Source organism: Micropterus dolomieu, linkage group LG14 (genome assembly GCF_021292245.1).
Source record: "Micropterus dolomieu isolate WLL.071019.BEF.003 ecotype Adirondacks linkage group LG14, ASM2129224v1, whole genome shotgun sequence".
NCBI lineage: Eukaryota > Metazoa > Chordata > Actinopteri > Centrarchiformes > Centrarchidae > Micropterus > Micropterus dolomieu.
In genome coordinates, this window is record NC_060163.1 from 12,516,519 (window position 1) to 12,533,810 (window position 17,292).

Consider the following 17,292-nt stretch of genomic DNA (forward strand, 5'->3'; position numbering starts at 1 on the left):
TGCATTTAGGGTTTATTATTGTAACCATAACAATAAGGTGGATCTCTCTTTATTTTGACCATCACTTCAATCATAATTGTTCTTTTTATCACAGGCAATAGTTATAATAGTGCACTTTTTATATTTAAATTATGATACAGACGTTTCTTTTTTTTAAACACCTTATTCTACTGACCCTTATGAATGGAGAATAGTTTACAATCTTAGCCAGGGTTGGGTCAATGAAAGTGAAGGTGATGTGGTGATGAGAAAGATGAAATTGGTGATGGTGAGCAATCAAAGAGTGTGTACGGATAGTGAGGCAAACAACTTTGTACAGTTTCTCTTGTGATAATGGCTACACAACAGGTGAGGAGGCAGACAGAGGTCAAAGGTACGAGGCTTAAAAGCAAAAGATGAAGCCAATTAGCAAGCATTCAACATGTGTGAGAGAAATTGGGTGCCTGTTTTGGATTTGGCTATGTTAATTAATTTCATATTCCTGGGTCAGTCAAAATCTCAGTATGTAGTCAGCTCAAAATGCATCTGCGGCAAAGTTTTCAGCTCAATGAGTCATTACCCACCCGTCTCACACACACATTCCAGTAACCAGAGATAAGCATGACGTAAGACAGAAACAAATATCGATGCAGAAGTGAGATGACAGCAACTTGTCAGTACTGCTGTCAAAGTCGTTCTTTTGTGTGGAAAGAAGTGCAAAAAAAGAGTGTTGATGAGAAATGAGTTTCTTGAATAAGCTCGATATATTTTTGTTGGCATAAAATGTAGTTTGTAAACGACACAAACATGACACAAACAATCGCATGACCAAATACCACATAAATAAATAAATAGAAATAAATAGATGTATAGTTAAGTAAACTAATATAAAAAAACAACAAATAATACCAGTTAAATAAACATTACTGTAGCATGAATATCTGTGAAAACATTCTGCACTTTTGTTGCATATTGTGCTGTATGGAAGACTGGTGATGGACATTGACTAGTCTGATAGTGTGCTGGAGTAATATATGAGTGTCCGAGCTGCTACGTCTGCTTGCAGAATGGTGCGACTCTCAGGGATGAGCGTGGGTGCAGTGATGGACTACTTGGCTTGTTGGTGAACACTGAAGTGAGGATGGGCTTAGGAGACTCTTTGCTTGCTTCCCATCTTGAAGTCCTGTTCAACAAGGAATTGACATCGCAAGCCTTTCAAGTCCGGCATTATGAAAATGTCCATTGATGGATTTCCTTTGTGGGTTTTTTGTTGTATTATGTAGTTTGAGTCAGTAGGTGAATACTATGGCAATAGGAGACAAGCTTGACGAGAAATGTGATTTCTGTTTGATCCACAGGCCAGGAATGCTCTTCTCATTCTGGGCACAAACAGCTGTGATGAGGTTCATGGAACTATTCACGCATAGTGTTTTTTTTCTTAGATAGTAATGTTCATATTTCTGTTCAAATCAAAAATACCTTTCTTCAGAGCAACAGGGGTCCAATGCAAAAACATCTTAGATGCATTGTTTCATATTGTCTCTGAGTTAAAAGAAAATACAAAAGAATCAAAACATTTAACTTTAAATAGGTGCCTGCTAAAAAAGCAACTGGTCAGCTTCCTCTCTCCAGCACTGTAGTGTTTTCAGTTACTGTCTTTACTGCTATCACTGTGCTACTGACATCCCCAAAAGAAATATGTAAACATAAATAAAAACTAACATAAAAAAATATTATTTCACATTCACATAATTAGCTTACTTTGTTGGTTTTCTTTACCTCAGGAGAAGACACTGCTGGAATTCCAGGATGTAGTTTCTCTTGAGAAAATCAGGACCCTTTCGTTCAGCTCATCGCCACTCTCTGAAGTGGTAGCAGGTTGCTAACTCTTATGGTTCATCTGCTAAGATACATCTATATTTCTTTCTTTATGGACTGGTCATTGCATGTTGCTTGATAATGATATATGAGCGTACTGGTTAATTTTAAGAGTAATCTTGAGTGCCATCACAAGACTGTTGTTTCTTTTTGGTGTCAGATACTGTATTACAATGATATGGTAGACTAGCCTATCTGATTGTGTCAGCATCCTTTAGCAGGCTGATTTGCTAACTGGCATGCACATTAGCACTTCAAAACTAGTTTGATCTGTGAAGCTGTATTTATGATGGATACCAAACTGCTCATTCACATGTTTTTTTTTCATTAAAGGGTGATTCCTTAACACTTCCTTCTAATTTAAGGGTAGGAATCCTTGGTGATCCAAAAGATCAAAAGAATGTCGAGGTGAAAAAAAAGCATGACGGGGAAAAGGCTCAATCCTTGCTATGGTCGAGCGCCTTCAATAACGTAGTCAAGGAAGAATAGGAGTAGCTCATGGCGTACAGGGATACTTGGAGATGAAGTTATACTGGCTTCTTTCCGGTGTAGTTCAGGCATCCTGCAGCATGGTCTCACTTTCTATCCTACGGTTGGGACTGGGTTCCATTGGAGGACAGCAGCCGAGTTCTCTCTTTCGCCGAGCCTCTGCGCTGCAGAACTCCCCCGCTGCCTCCTATTCCTCCGCCATCTGCTCGGTCGCCCCACTCGCACCTGTCGCCCCCACCCTCGGAGCGCCTCGAGTTTTGGCGGGTGGGGGTCCCGTGGGGCCGGCTGTTCTTCTCATCTGGGAAGGGATCAGGAGAGGAGGACAGGAAAGTCACTCTTAACGTACACATGCTGCAGTGTCTGTGGGTCAGGGCCAGCAATGAATTAAATGCAGGTGGGATTAAAAATGTGAGGGGTGAGTCTGAAAATTAGCAGTACCCTTTTTTCTTTCTATTCATGAGTCAGAGGCAACTACTGTTCCCCCTCGGCCACCATAGGTGATGCCTATGACCTTTCAACCGCATTCATAGCAAATAGGAAAAACAGAGTCATGTTTGAACAGTATACAAACATGCCCTTAGCCATAATAAATGACATTATGCAGAAAACACTGGAAGTTAACGCGGAATCCACACAAAGCACTGCTTGAAAGAAATTAAAAAGTGCTTAAACAAAAAATGTGATATGCACATAGTCAGAAAGCTCAACACTTTAAGATACTTTAAGATACATTTAACATACTTCAAAAGAAAAAAATAAGTGTTCCTTTGCAAATATGCAAAAGAAACACATAAAAATGAAAATGTCTCTGTGCATACCTAGATGATTAAAGTCAAAGGGGGAAAATGTTATTTTTTTACTCTGGTGCGTACACAACTGTGTATAAGCAGTCTCACCAGATAGAGCTTGCACCATGGGTTGATCATGGGAGCTGAGAAGCTGAGCTTGAATCGTTTCGACCACTCGTCTGAACCTGCGACTCGGACCTAGAGATGCACCCACAAGCCACACACATGTAACTAGGTATTGTTCCAAAAAATAATGATGATGCCAATATGATACTTGAGTTTCAGTAACAACTATACTATTTTCAGACAATATTTAGCTGTGTTTAAAGATATTTGTCTGCATTTTTTTAAACAATTAACTTCTCAGATGGATTAGTGCCCAATGTCTACACAAAATACAGCCTTACTAATAACAACATCATGATTTAAATCAGGAAATGTCTAATCACAGAATAAGTAAACAAGAAAAGTAAACAAACATTTAGTGCCAACTTTCAGTTCTTCAAATATGGTTAATTTAAACAGCTGTTTCTTTATTTTGGGAAATACGCTTATTCGTTTTCTGGTGGAGAGTTAGATAAGAAGGTTGGTGTAACTCTCATATCTGTTGCTACAGTCAGCAACCAGTTAGCTTAGCTTAGCATAAACACTGGAACAGGATGAAGGATACTCCGCTAGAAAGCAATCAAGCGCATTTCCCATAATCTTGAGATTTTGTTTTAAGAACTTTTAACCAAAACTATATCCAAAGTAATATTCATGAAGTTTAATTAAATTCCCAATTGAAGGGATTAAATGTCTACACCACTTGATACCTGATATGAGGGTGAACGTCACGCTGTAGATTCCTGTTTCCCTCCTGCCCTCTCTCTCGGTCCTCTCCCTGTCCCGCTCTCTCTCGCCCTCGGAGAAAGCAATGTCCACCTGGAACTTGACGGGCTTCTGGAAGACGGAAGGGCCGCCGGAGGACTTGTATTCGGCCCGAAAGCTGGTCTGGGATAGGACGCTGTGACTGAGCGACGGGATCTGGGTGGCGGGGAGACAGAGAAGAAGCAGAGAGACCGACAGACTTACGAGGCGGGAGAGGTACGGGGTCCAACGTGAGTATAGGGAGACAAAGGGTGAGGGTGAGGAGAAGAGAGAAAGAGTGAGCCATTGGTGAAAGCAAAGTGATCCATCAACGTGCCACGAATGAGCAAGATCGAAATAATAACGCAAAATAGAGAGAAAACTGAAATAATGACAGAAATGAAGTGTGTCCAGTATGAGAGTGCGTGTGAAGTCCTTACAGCTTTGCCAGTGAGAGCCATGCTTTCTACACACAAGCTTTGACAGTGAGAGGAGTGAAAAGACAGACCACATCAGACACTCACAGAGAGGAAGGCATGGACGATGTCGGCTTTGACTGAACTCAGAGGTTTGTCTCTGATCACCACAAAGATCTGCTCCTCTTTCTCCAAACCGATGAAGTTCCCAAACCATGACTTCTTAGCCAGCCTGGTAGCCAGACAAAAAAGAAAAAGAAATACCGTATGAGCAAAATGCACTAAGACATCCGCGAGACAATAACTTTATATTTTCAAAACGAGTGACACCAATAATTTATGTCAAGGAGTGACTTACTCGGGGCTGGATTCTGGTGTTAGACTGGACATGTCTTCTGATGTGGGAACTAAAAGAGACAAATCACTCTTAAAAATTAACATTTGTGGACAATGTTAGATCTTAAGCTGGAAGCCAGGGGAACAAAGCAACTGAGATTCACCCCACTGCCATTAGGTCTGGTGTACTGTATGCTGAAACAGAAAATTTATGTTTTACCAGTGTTAGAAAGGGGGAAACTTGAAACTGATGACCTACTTTAGTCTAGTTGATCCATACCTGTGCAGATGCTGGTTCATTGGTAAAAACACAGCCTAACTCTCTCATAATGTTATGGTAAACATTCAAACTTACCTTGCAGTTTACGGCGATGGAAACGAGGTGAGCCCAGCAGGTTGTTCTTGAAAGAATTGAGGCGAGTCCTCCAGTGGGCCGAGCTGCTGGCCGCCATGCCGCTTCCCCCTCCTGGGCTGGACGGCGGTGTCAGAGACAGCGAGCCCACCCCTCCCCCTCCCTCCGCCCGCGACGAGGACGAGGATGAGGAAGAGGAGGGCGGGGTGGAGGAGGGGTGGTGAGGGTGGTGGACAGGGGTACCCAAGGGTGTGGGCAACGGAGAGCCCTGGGGGGTGACCTGCGGCACAGAGTGGGCAGAGTTTGGGTAGAAGCTCTTAGTCACTGACTTTAGGACAGAGGACGAGGGGAAGAAGAAACGGGGGATGGGTGACAGGAGCGGAGAAGGGGAGGGTGAGCGGGAGCATGGGTTGTGCAGAGGCAGGGATTTGATGGGCTGCAGATGGGGCCGGTCGGTAGGTCCCTTGGTGGGCAGGGTCTGGGTCTTTGGGTTGGGGGGAGCTTTGGGCTTGTCGTGAGCCCGTGCTGAGCGAGGAGTGGTGATGCTTCCCTGTTTGGGCTCCTTTGTGAGGGGGGTAGCGGTGGCAGAGGTGACGTCTGATTGGCTGAAAGTGAAGACGGGGCTCTGATAGGACTGGGGAGTGGGTTTGTGGGGTGGGAGAGATGGATAACAAGAAAGAGAGGGGATGGAACATGGAGAAAGGATGGAAATGAATACCATGCTTCATGACAAGAAAGAGTGCATCTTGTGAGTAGTGAAAGTGTAAAATGCAATATTACCAGTGCTGACTATAAAAGTTTTCTTTTGTATCTTATGTGAATGAGGGTTTAGTGACAGTTGAATGCAGTGACAAAAGGACAGTGGCAGTGAAGGTGTTACTGTGCGGTGATTGCTGGCAGTTAATTCATTTTACATCTGTGAACTCTTTTAATACAGTTTTGAACATGGGCAAACTAGGAAAGCAAACTACCCCAAACCAAAAGAAATCATCTAATTTAAAGGTTCTGTGTAAATTTTCTAACACATACAACTAGTTCATGCATGGTGAGGAAGAGAAGTGACATGAAGACAGAAGAAAAATGCCACGCAAACCTCCTGCTGGGTGAGAGACTTAATCTGAGGAGCTGGTGTTGTGATGATGTGTAAAAATGACTGAGGAGCTTGATAAATGGATATTTTAGGAGGTAGTGAGGTGTGGTTTACAATCTTTATAAGCAGTTTAATGCAGGGTGAGCGATATCAGAAAAAAAGTTGCAATAATTATCAAAGCATATCGATATTCATAGTTTACAATATAATTAGTAAAGCATTTAAAATTACACATGTTGCTACTTTTGATCCTACGGTTTGTTATGGTAAAAAAAAAAGTTACACAGTCCTTGTTCAGTGTAAAAGCTAATTTGAGGATTCAGCAATCTCAGTTTCCCTCTTTGTGTTTCCTAAACAGTGTTTCCTTGCTGAACCTGATTCAACGCTCATGTGGGCACCTGACGTGGGAAACTGTAAACCTGTACTTTAACTGTAGAGATATTAGGCAACTGGGGGGAGGCAAATAATACAAATGAATTTTGGAAATTCAATATTTGATTATACATGCTTGTATCATGTTCAAAGGCAGTGCAGGTAATCAAAGCAGCGACAGTTATGTGTGTACAGTTTTTTAAGTTGGCCAACAGGCCCTTACCCTGGGACTGCTGAGAGGGCTGGAGGAGAGACCGGTTGATGCTCCACTGACAGAGCGAGACCTGACAAAGAGACCAGAGGTCAAAAGATCGACAAATAAAAGAGTATAACCAACAAGAAACTGTGTGAGAGTGAATGCATTCTTGGTATGCAACATTTACTGTTTATGCGTAAGCATGACACACTGTACCTCTGGCTGTGTGCAGCTGTGTCCAGGGCCCTGCGAGGCGGGGTAGGAGACCCCTGTTCAGTAACACTGAGCACCTCCAGACTTTTCCTCTCAGGGCGGCAGCGGCCGTGGCGCGTCAGCATAGGAGAGTCAACGCGTTTTCGAGGAGGGTCTGCTGAGGAACGCCAGCATAAAGTTGGCACAGGATTCAATTTTAGTGGTTTAATGCTTCTGTAAAAGCAAAATTTTTTATTGGTATTACATGATACGTTATGCAACTGCCATAAAGAAATAAGACCACTCTCAGAAAGATGGTTTGTTTCTTTCTCATGGCAGTGGTATTTAAAGACATTTCCAATAAATCCTATTGCTTTGTGAAGTAAGAAATGTTGCAGCGTCTTCACCATCCCGCTCTCTGTCACCACTCTGTCACTACGCATTTATTTTCTCTTTTGCAGTTCTGAAAAGGATGATTATATTGAGAGTGATTTTTCCACAGGCCTTTCGCTCACTGCACCATCTGTGACTGTGATAAACTTAGCTTCATTTGCACTGGCAGAATAGCTGCCCTCTCCCAGATTTGTTCCATAGAGAAATTTTGCAGATGTCCTGCGAAGTCTGGTTTGAAAATCGTAAAATACAATTATGACTTATTGTGCGTAAAATGCTACACATAATTCTGTAAATAAAATTGCATTTTACATTATTTTCAAAGAAAAAACAAAAGAAGCTTTTTGCCAACAAAGCCAAACCCAACTTGAGGGCATTGGGCACAAACTTCTGTCAGCCTGTCTTCCACATTGCTTTATGTTTTATTGCTAATGGTGGAGATTACAGTAATGGATTATTTGGCTTATGGCTACTAGTGCAAAATATTTTATCCAAAACTTAATAAGGTTTAAAACATAATATCAAATCATCCCAAACTCATTGGCAGAGGTAATAAGTACCCGTGTAGGTATGGTCAGACTCACAGACTGTAGTACAACTGCTTCTGAGAAACTAAGGCTGAGGAGAGCAGCTCCCTCCATTGAGTGGATTCCTCCTGCCCCCTAGTGACTGACCTACGTCATTGCGCGGAGGCAAGTCCTCGTCCTCATAGCTGGGGTAGCGCTCTTTCCTGTCCAGGAGCAGGTAATAGATCATCTTCTCCTGGTTTTCTCTGAGACAAAAAGAAAGACAAAAAATTAGAGGAGTGTTAAAGTTAGGGAAGAATAATGTAGAAAGGAGCAATATGTGATTAGAGTAGGTAACCCTGCTAAAAAGTCTATGCAGAAAAAATATGCAGGTTGTGGCACAGGACCGCATCACCTAGCCATCATGCTGGCTTTTAACAGGGCTCTGAGAGACAATGCCCTCAATACCACTTTGTTGTCATAAACCCATTTTATTTTTTAATTAAAAGCTGACAATGTGCATCCGACTGCACCATTACTTTGATATTTATAAGGCTGTGTCATATTTTTTGGGGCAGGACATGAAAGCCCACTGTCACAAGCCTTCTGCTTTGGAGGATCTAGTCACTGAACACAGCTTCAGTCTATCCACCATCTTGCATGCTTTAACCCTGTGGCAAGTCAGTCAACCTGACTCAGAACAGGAGTTTCACTTGGCATGATGGAGAGGAACCATATCCCCCCTCTGCCCTCAGACAGCAGCACTCTACATGTCTGTCCACAAAACAAAGGGGTCAATAAAAATCAGATGATGAAACTCATTGAGTAAATGACCGAGTAACCAGCATACTAACTCCTGTACACAGTCCAATACAACAGTCCTGAAATTAATACTTCCTTTGTGCGACTTATCAGTTTTAATTGTTGATGACACTGTGAGAAGTGTGTTTTTTTTAAATTTGTGCTATTTTTGCTTGTTTTCTGTTGTTGTCTAATGTACTGTATTGTTATTGTGTCTTGTTTACATGTTCCTCCGCGTATGTAAATGAAATAGACATAAACACCTTTCCGTATAATGCCGTTTTAAAACCATACCATAGCCTCATAACTGTTTACATTTTAAGTAAGGGAGTAGTGTGTTTATCACATGGCTACTGCATTGCATTTTGCTGGTCACTCAGTTACGGACACTGAGAAACATAGTCATGTTTAGAGTTGGAAAACTACTTACTCTTCACATTGCAAATCACGTGTGAGCTTGACTCGGTCTCGAAAACAACCCAGCGAGTGCATGCTGTCCAACACGTCTGGGTCCAGCTCAGTCAGAGACAAGATTCGCCTCACACACACTCGCCTGGGAGGAGGCTGCTCAGGACACGGCTCATTACGACCACCCCTGGGAGCCCCACACACACACACACACACACACACACACACACACACACACGTCACACACAATGAAACACGTGTGAATGATACAGATGTAATGTATATATGATTAAATATGATGCAACATCACTTTAAATAAGTTTTCAGTATTTAAAAATGAATGCGTACTCACAGATACCATGCATGTTTCTGGATGGCCTCTAGCTATAAGGGGTGACAGGGCAGATGGGACCATTAGTTTGTACAGTCTGTTAACAGCCAGATGGCCACAGAGCTATGGTGGGTAAACAGTTTACACCAGATACCGTGCACAAAAGACGCCTCATCAGTTCTGAATATTGTATAGTTAAATCAAAACTTGCAAGACAGCAAGGATTTTTGTTTTGGAGAATATAACAGAAAATCATGCATCAGTAAGTGTGCTGGAGAAATGTTATACAACCAGTTATAAATGTGATACCGGTAGTGAACACTGACATTCTGATTGTAGTTTAATACAACAAAGAAATGTAAAATCCTGGCATGAATGTGCCTTAAACACACTGATGATGCAATCACCCAATCGAAATGCAACCGTGTCTCTAGTCCATGTCAGCAATGATCATGAAAATCCTAGAGTGCAGATCCAGCTACAAAGAGCAAAAGCAAAGACAAGTTGGTAAATCTAAAAGTGAATCAAAAAATGATTTATATCAATGACAGCAGTCTAACAGCGAAAACTGCTCTCTTCATACACTATATATTCAAAAAGAATGAAAGAGAGATGATCCCAGTTCAGTGTGGACAATTTAACATGTGTAAATCTGACTAAATGATTTCTGGATTCAGTCTGCATATGAGACTCGTACTCATTCCCGGTGTTTAGGCGACATTCAAACCCCCTGTGTATGAGCCAAGTGTGAGCACAGTCCCGTACCGTGAGCCTCTTCTCAGCGTTGACCTCAATCATGCCCTTGAGCAGGGACTGGCAGTCCGGAGGGATGAAGTGGGGCATGTGGAACACCCCGCTCTTCACCTTCTCCAGGAGCTGGCGTAAATTGTCATGGTCAAACGGTAGGGCACCCTGCAGGAGAGGAGAGGAATAGAGGGAAGAAGGACAAAGACAGAAAAAACAAATGTGATTAAATAATCTTAAGGGAAAGTAAGAACTGCAAAACAGTTTTTTTTCACAAGGGGACCAAACTGTACTGTGAAAACAGGAGTAAAAGACTTACCACCAGTAGAGCAAAAAGGATGACCCCACAGCTCCACACATCTGCTCTCCGCCCATCGTATTTCTCCCCCTGCCAAACAGATATCCCATGAATTCCCCACTGAATCTATGAATACACTAATGAGCCACATTCATTTATGAATTCACTGAGCTAATTTCAGCTCATTTAAGGCGTATTCAAGAAGACTATATGTCTTTCAAAAGGAATCTCTGTCAAAGGAAACACTATACTTCATTATAATCCAGTCTGTTTCAGTCCACAACATAGTGAAACCATATTTTCATTGACAGAACTGGATAATCTTGTGGGCTGAGCGCTGTCAAAAATCACTCTTACTAAAGATGAGCCTTCTTAAAAACAACCCAAGTGACCATAATCCATTAAGACTTTTATGACTTTGAAACAATTATTGATGTATTTGTGTTTAGCTCATGTATTTGCAGCTAAATTAGTAATTTATTTACATAATATGCTCATTTATATTACAGCTACCAACACCAGAGGAAGACACTTACTCGTATAACTTCAGGGCAAGCATAATGCGGTGATCTAAAATGAAAGAGAAACGTGTTACGAGCAACACTACTATGCTTACAATTCTGGAAGTATGGGAAGTAATACTAGTAATTAAAAAATTAATTAAAATTAAAGCGTGTACTCTGTATATAGGCACATCTATAAATGTTGATGTGATGTCTTTAGCTTCTGTGGCAACAACTGTATACTTTATTGTGAAGAGTATATTATGTAATATGCATAGATTTACATTCCTGTAATACAAAATATGACCTGTTTTTTCTTTGTGAGTACACGTTATTTATGAGCACACGCACAGAGTAGGTACTCACCCACAGCTGGTCTCTAACAGGCTGTCTCCCACCTGTAGGGAGGCCATGCCAAAGTCAGCGATACGGATGTTGTTCTTTTCATCCAGGAGCAAGTTCTCAGGCTTCAGGTCTCTGTGACTGCACAAATACAACAGATATTATTAGTATGCTGGTGCTGAATATGGCATTTCAGCTTAACTGTGACTTCAAGGGTTTGGAAAAAAGCAGCGTTAATATTTCCTCATGCTACAGAATTTTTTTCCCCACTCATTTATTGCTTGATATAATGTCACAAAAAGTTAACATCTTAAAAATAAATGTAAGAATGATAAGTGTGTGCAAATATTAAGTCAGGAATGATCATTTTAAAATACATTTTTGATGTTACGGACCAAGGCAGCAGGAACTTCTGACACATGAAAATTGCATTGATTTGATATTGTTTAAAGAGAGGGCTATGAATTAACAACAGTGGAGCCAAATGCTTTCTTATTTTTAGACCAAAGGCCTCCAAAGAGCTTAGTAAGTTAGCAGAAGGAACCCAAAACATCACTCTACACATAACCCACACCCCAATTTAAGAACCAGCTCTATGCAAAAACCAACCAGATGGAATGACTGTGGCAGAAATCCAAAGCAGAGATGATCTGCCTGAAGAACTTCCTGGCCTCTTTCGGAGTCAGACGGCCTTTCTTCACCAGGTAGTCAAACAACTCTCCTCCTGACACATGCTCCAACACCAAGTACCTGTCCACATACGGGTACAACAGTGTGATTTAAAACCTTCATCTCAAAAAGAGGAGAAGCTAAGGAATACATTAAGGAAAACAATACATCTAACCTAAGACACTCACTCTGTTAGATACCCTCAATTTATGATGTTGGATTCTAGAACCACAATATTGAGATGAAATGCTGTCATTTATCTTTTTTTTATGTACTGACTTTCAGCCAACCTGCCTTTCTACTCCAACAGCTGTTTTATAACAGTGTTAAAATATTTTTCGTCAAGATAGATCAAAAACATTTCTGAATAATTGCAGGAGATGAAGGAAACGTGAGAATTAGATTGATGAGAACAGATTAATATAGGTCTTATAGATATATTTATACTCATCCCACTCAAAGGTTTAGTATTCAGCAACAGAAAAAGCATGCAAACTGCACTGAGCTCAATTGTGAGGCCTCTTGAATGCAGAGGGAACTCACAGATATTTGTTATTCTCGTAAACATCATGCAGCTTCAACACATGCGGATGCTCAATCAGTTTCAGAATGGCAATCTCCCTCTCAACCTGGTTAGGGAGAAGAGACACAAATAGAAGAAGATACAGAAAGAGATGAGCAGAGGACACAAGCCACTCTATGTTATTTCTGAAGCAACAGTACAAAGGTTAATTAATTAAGTAATACATCAGTTAAATATAGAGAATATGGAGCAGTTTGTGTACAGCATAACACACCTCGCCATATACAAAATTAGCAATGTTATCGTCACTGTGAGCAACAACCTCAACAGCGTCATGCTGTACCTTCATCAGGACTGACTCAGACAGCTTCTCTCTGTTGACTATTTTGATGGCTACCTTTTGACCCGTAATACAATGGACCCCGAGCTTGACCAGTCCTGAAAGACAGAACAAGAGAGATGAGATTAAAATAAGAGATAATAGATAGGCATGATAGATAGAAAAGCATCATATGCAGTATTTTATTCTACATAAAACAGTAGTTTTTAATCCATTCTCACATTTCGGAAAAGTTGTATCATTTTATACTTAAAAACTGTTTGGTGTACTCACCTGTCTGCCCCTTCCCCAGTGTTTTTTCCAGTCGGTAGGGCCCAACATATTGAGCTGACTGACTTAGAGACAGTTCCTTACTCATACTGCTCTTACTGGATGCTAATACTACTACTAGTAGTACTACTGCACTGTGGTTATTACAATTACTCTGGTATTATACAGCTTATACAGGAGTTACTGTGGGATACAAGATGGTGCTTAACTTGGAGAAAGGACAACCTTTTATTTCAGTGATAACACTGCTACTCTTAAGATACTGGGTGAACATGTAAAAAATGCAAAAGTCAAACGGGTGCTGATTTACAACATCTGGATGATAAATGAGCATTCTTCATCAACACCTTGTTAATGAACATAGCTAAATAGTTTTGCCTTTTTGTTCTGAAGCACGGTAAACGTGTACAACATTGATATTTAACAAAACAGCTTCCCAGTGGGAGATAAAAGCAAAGAAAGTGAGGTGAGTTGCTAGTCTGTTTTAAGCGTTAAATACTGACCACTACCCTAAAGATAAACATGCCAAGGTAGGCAAACTAATGAGGTTTACTTCTGTACATTAGCTTATTTGTATAACTTGAACCGTGTTACATGTATGGCGTTAACTATAACGGTTAATAGGACATTTATCGCAGGGTAACGTTAACGTTATATAGCCTTAACACAAGTCAAGTTTTTTCACGTCTGCTGCAAATATTTATGTAATTTGCCGGTTTAGTCCACCAACCAAACGTCAAATACGTCAAGTATGTCAGCACTGGTAAATTAAATCAATTTAATTCTCTGTGTCAGGCCTGTTTTTACAGGTGCAACAACATGCTATTTTAGCCTCGCCGCCACTCTCCCACACAGCAGCGAGGCTAGCTTAGCTTCAACGCCTTGACCAACGGCCGTCTCGCTCGCGCCGACTGTCAAAAAAACCGACACCTCCTGAAGTTCCTGGGCATCGCCAAACGGTGAGATTGATGAGACGGCCGCCGCACTCTCACAATATTTCCTCGCGAAACAACCATCTTTAGCGTAGCGTTTAGTCCTCCCCCTCCCTGTCTCTCGCCGTCTCTCCCTCTCTACATCCCTGCAAGTAGCGGATCACAGCATCTTCTCCTTTGGCGTGTCCTCCTCCCTCACCGGCGGATACACAGGTAAAAAAAAAACACACAGATCACCCGCAGATCAACCCGCACTATAATCGACTGCCTTATTCCCTTTCCTCACTTCTGATAATAGTCCACGCAGGGTAAAGGCCCCCTGTATTACACTCCCTTCGGTTTTCTTGCCGTAAATCGATATTTTCTCTCTCCTCTTCCTTCCTTCGTCTCACTCGCATCAGCATCCGGGTCCCACTCTCTCTCCATCCTCTCGCCTCTCCTCCCCCGCCCCTCTCCTCCTCCTCCTCCCGATCTTGTTCCTCAAAATACGCTGATCTCTGCATCCACCTCAACACCGGCCCCACCGTGGGCCCCGTGAGCTGCTGCTCCTTCACTGGTGTAGTGAAAGGCATTTGTAAACATCTCCAGAGGATGGGACGCTGCGTGTGTTGGGACGATGCTGGGGATGCGTGGTTCTTTTCACAATCACTGGTGGTGTCCCACAGGTGGGCTTTTGTTTTTAATTTTATTTGAAATAAGGTGTCACATTGGCTAAAGGTAGCAGGAAAATTTACACAGATAGTCTACTTTACTTCAGTACAATTGTAAAGTAGGCTACTTGTTCTTTACTTGAGTATTTCCATTTTAGGCTAGCCTATTACTCCGCTCCATTTTATAGGGAACTATTTCACTTTTTACTTACAAAACATATAATGAACTTACAGAATATGACGCATTGTTATTTATTAAACTACCCAGAAGTGTAATATCATAAAAATGAGCGCCACCTTTAACAACATAGCTTGAAGCATTTAGAGTAATGAAACAATAATACAATATTTGATTAATATAACACTCTAAAAGGGCCCACTGTGCATAATTAGTAAGTACATTTGACTGATAATTATTTCTGTATGCTACTTCAATAAATAGCCTATTTGAATGCAGGACGTTTAATTGTAATTGAGGATTTTTTACATTGTGGTATTTTTACTTTTACTCAAGGATCTGACTACTTCTTTCACCACTGTCCATTACATGTCAAAGCCCTGCAGTCATAATCAGTAGCAAAATGTACAAAAAATAAAGGAACTAATTAAGCAGCAGAATTGCCCTGCTATAATATATTAATGTATCCAACGAAGGTTAAAATCAAGGGCAACTGGACTTGGTTGAAGATACTGGAAGACGTTTCGTCCCTCATCCAAAGGACTTCTTCAGTTCTGACTGACTGGCAGGGAAACTCAGCTATTTAACCTCAGTGGGGTCGGACGAAACGTCTTCCAGTATCTTCAACCAAGTCCAGTTGCCCTTGATTTTAACCTTCGTTGGATAACTATGACCTGGATGACTGAGAATCTTCATAGACGTCTATATTAATGTATTGTTATATATCCAAAAGGTATTTTAATTTTGCGGCAGAGTGAGACAGTTACTTTTTTGCACTGCTGAGCAGTTTAACCTAAAAAAGCTATTATATTTTATAAGGTTATCATACATTTTGTACTGTATGTAAAATCTTCATGTTCAAAGTAACTATTAATAGCTGTAAAATGTATTGGTGTAAAAATGTATTTCACATTGAAATGTAGTGGAGTAGATGTAAGTAAAATGAAATGAAAATAAGTAGTAGGCTAATAAGTAAAGAACCTCAAACTTTTAGGACTGCAATTGAGTAAATGTACTTAATTACTTTATACCAGTAATAGTAGACATATATATCTCCTTCATTAAGATTTTCATTATTGCATGTTCATTAAATTTTCATGTTTGATAGACTGTCATCACTGAAGACATGTCACAGGAGGAAAAATAGGAAAAATATTAAAATGAATGAATTCCACTTCAGTTTCAGGGTCCTGGTATTGTGCATCCCTGCCCCACTGTCTTAGTGGTATGTTAAGCACATATTTTGTGTCACCTTCTACATAAATGGTCAGCTTCAGCTTACACAATACCATTAAAAAATGTTGTTTTTGTAAATGAACACCCAAATTCTTATGCCACATGATTACAGCAATGACCCAGAAGGTGTCTATTCACAGACCATGTTCCTGTTGCTTTCTATTGTCAATTATCAACTTCTGAAAAAATGACACCATAAAACCTCTACAGCAGCACATTGAAACCCACATTAAAAAAAATATAATTCTGATGAGCACACCTCAATGGTGACTGAATCACACCTCCTCTGGAGAGGAAACTGAAAAGACAAGTGTTGGGTGCTGATTTAAATGTATCACACAGAGATGACAGTTTTATAAAATAAAAAGGGGGGGGAGTAGGACATTTGAATGTATCATCTGTAAAGTGCCTTGAAAAATCTCTAAAATCTCAATTTAAAATGTTGTGCGTGGGCAGATAATTCCCCAAAGCCCATCTTCATCTGCGCCTAGCTGGTTGATTTGCACAAAGCCAGAAGGGCTTGTCTCCAAATCATGGAGCAGAAATAGAAAGGAAAAGACCATTTTCTGGTTTGTTCTAATGCGACAGACACTGTCTTTTGAGATCAAAATACTTGAAAATACGTAGGCCTAAATCAGAGCAGTAAATGACACACTGTAGTTTGGCTTTCCCACAAGCAGTATTTGAAATAAAAGAATAGAGGCAAGGGAGTCCAAGAAGCAGAGCTGGGGGAAGAAGAAGTAAAACAAAATGTCTGACGTTCTGGCCTTAACCATAAACCTACGCACATACTATATACCTTAGTTTTCTTTCACAATGAAATGTCTAAATTAGATTATTACGCTCCTTCATGTGAATTCCATCTCTCCAGAGCTTGAACCTCCCCTTCAGCTGACAGCACCAGGATCTACTCTGTCCTCTTGAATTACGCAGGAGGTTATTCTGTATCATCCGGCTTGTGAGTAAATCCCATAGGCTTACTAACACCTTTTCCTCCCAGCAGAACAAGGAACTCTGGGAAAACTTCTCTTCCAGGCCATGTCACCAGTCTACAATCCCCACATTCATTGCCAGAGCTCGGATTGGAAAAGTGACATAAGACTGCTGCGTGCAGGTACTAATGTGGGGATTAGGTATGAGATTAACAAGCTCTTCTTCATTCCATTAAGAGTAACTATTCCATGTGGAAGCCCATATGCTTGGCAAGTGGAGACGGTGCAACAGACAGTAC

The 17,292-nt window shown here is 40.9% G+C and overlaps 2 protein-coding genes across 8 annotated transcripts in view; one reads left to right on the forward strand and one right to left on the reverse strand.

Annotated features, from left to right (window-relative positions):
* Positions 1-14,378, reverse strand: brsk1a (BR serine/threonine kinase 1a). Of its 6 annotated transcripts, none has more exons than XM_046069611.1 (19): positions 13,069-14,378; positions 12,799-12,893; positions 12,476-12,561; positions 11,873-12,013; positions 11,288-11,404; positions 10,955-10,988; positions 10,440-10,508; positions 10,142-10,288; positions 9,398-9,429; positions 9,068-9,232; positions 8,005-8,102; positions 6,962-7,112; positions 6,773-6,833; positions 5,091-5,721; positions 4,758-4,806; positions 4,508-4,631; positions 3,950-4,160; positions 3,243-3,332; positions 1-2,644 (listed from the first exon to the last, which is right to left on the reverse strand). In XM_046069611.1, exons 1-19 carry the CDS (start codon positions 13,151-13,153, stop codon positions 2,445-2,447), a joined length of 2,586 nt encoding a protein of 861 aa, XP_045925567.1. In that variant the 5' UTR covers positions 13,154-14,378; the 3' UTR covers positions 1-2,444. The 6 variants fall into 6 exon arrangements, with proteins under 6 accessions (XP_045925567.1, XP_045925563.1, XP_045925564.1 ...); XM_046069607.1 differs by having other exon boundaries at positions 1-2,656; positions 13,069-14,377; XM_046069608.1 differs by having other exon boundaries at positions 6,962-7,115; positions 13,069-14,377.
* The window catches only part of LOC123983365 (proline-rich protein 12-like), a 24,272-nt gene continuing 20,973 nt past the window's right edge, over positions 13,994-17,292 (forward strand). The window contains exon 1 of one of the 2 annotated variants that reach the window (XM_046069604.1): positions 13,994-14,210. The gene's annotated coding sequence lies outside the window, so the exon portion shown is untranslated. Of the gene's footprint in view, positions 14,211-17,061; positions 17,176-17,292 lie in introns of those variants that run through there. The other variant, XM_046069605.1, reaches the window with a different exon arrangement.

Excerpts from the sequence above, each read along its gene's own strand:
- brsk1a (XM_046069606.1), bottom strand. The coding sequence starts at position 13,153 with ATGAGTAAGGAACTGTCTCTAAGTCAGTCAGCTCAATATGTTGGGCCC. Across the intron at positions 12,562-12,798 it reads CTGAGTCAGTCCTGATGAAG|GTTGAGAGGGAGATTGCCAT; the intron begins GTACAGCATGAC and ends CTCCCTAACCAG. Across the intron at positions 10,289-10,439 it reads TCCTTTTTGCTCTACTGGTG|GGTGCCCTACCGTTTGACCA; the intron begins GTAAGTCTTTTA and ends CCTCTCCTGCAG.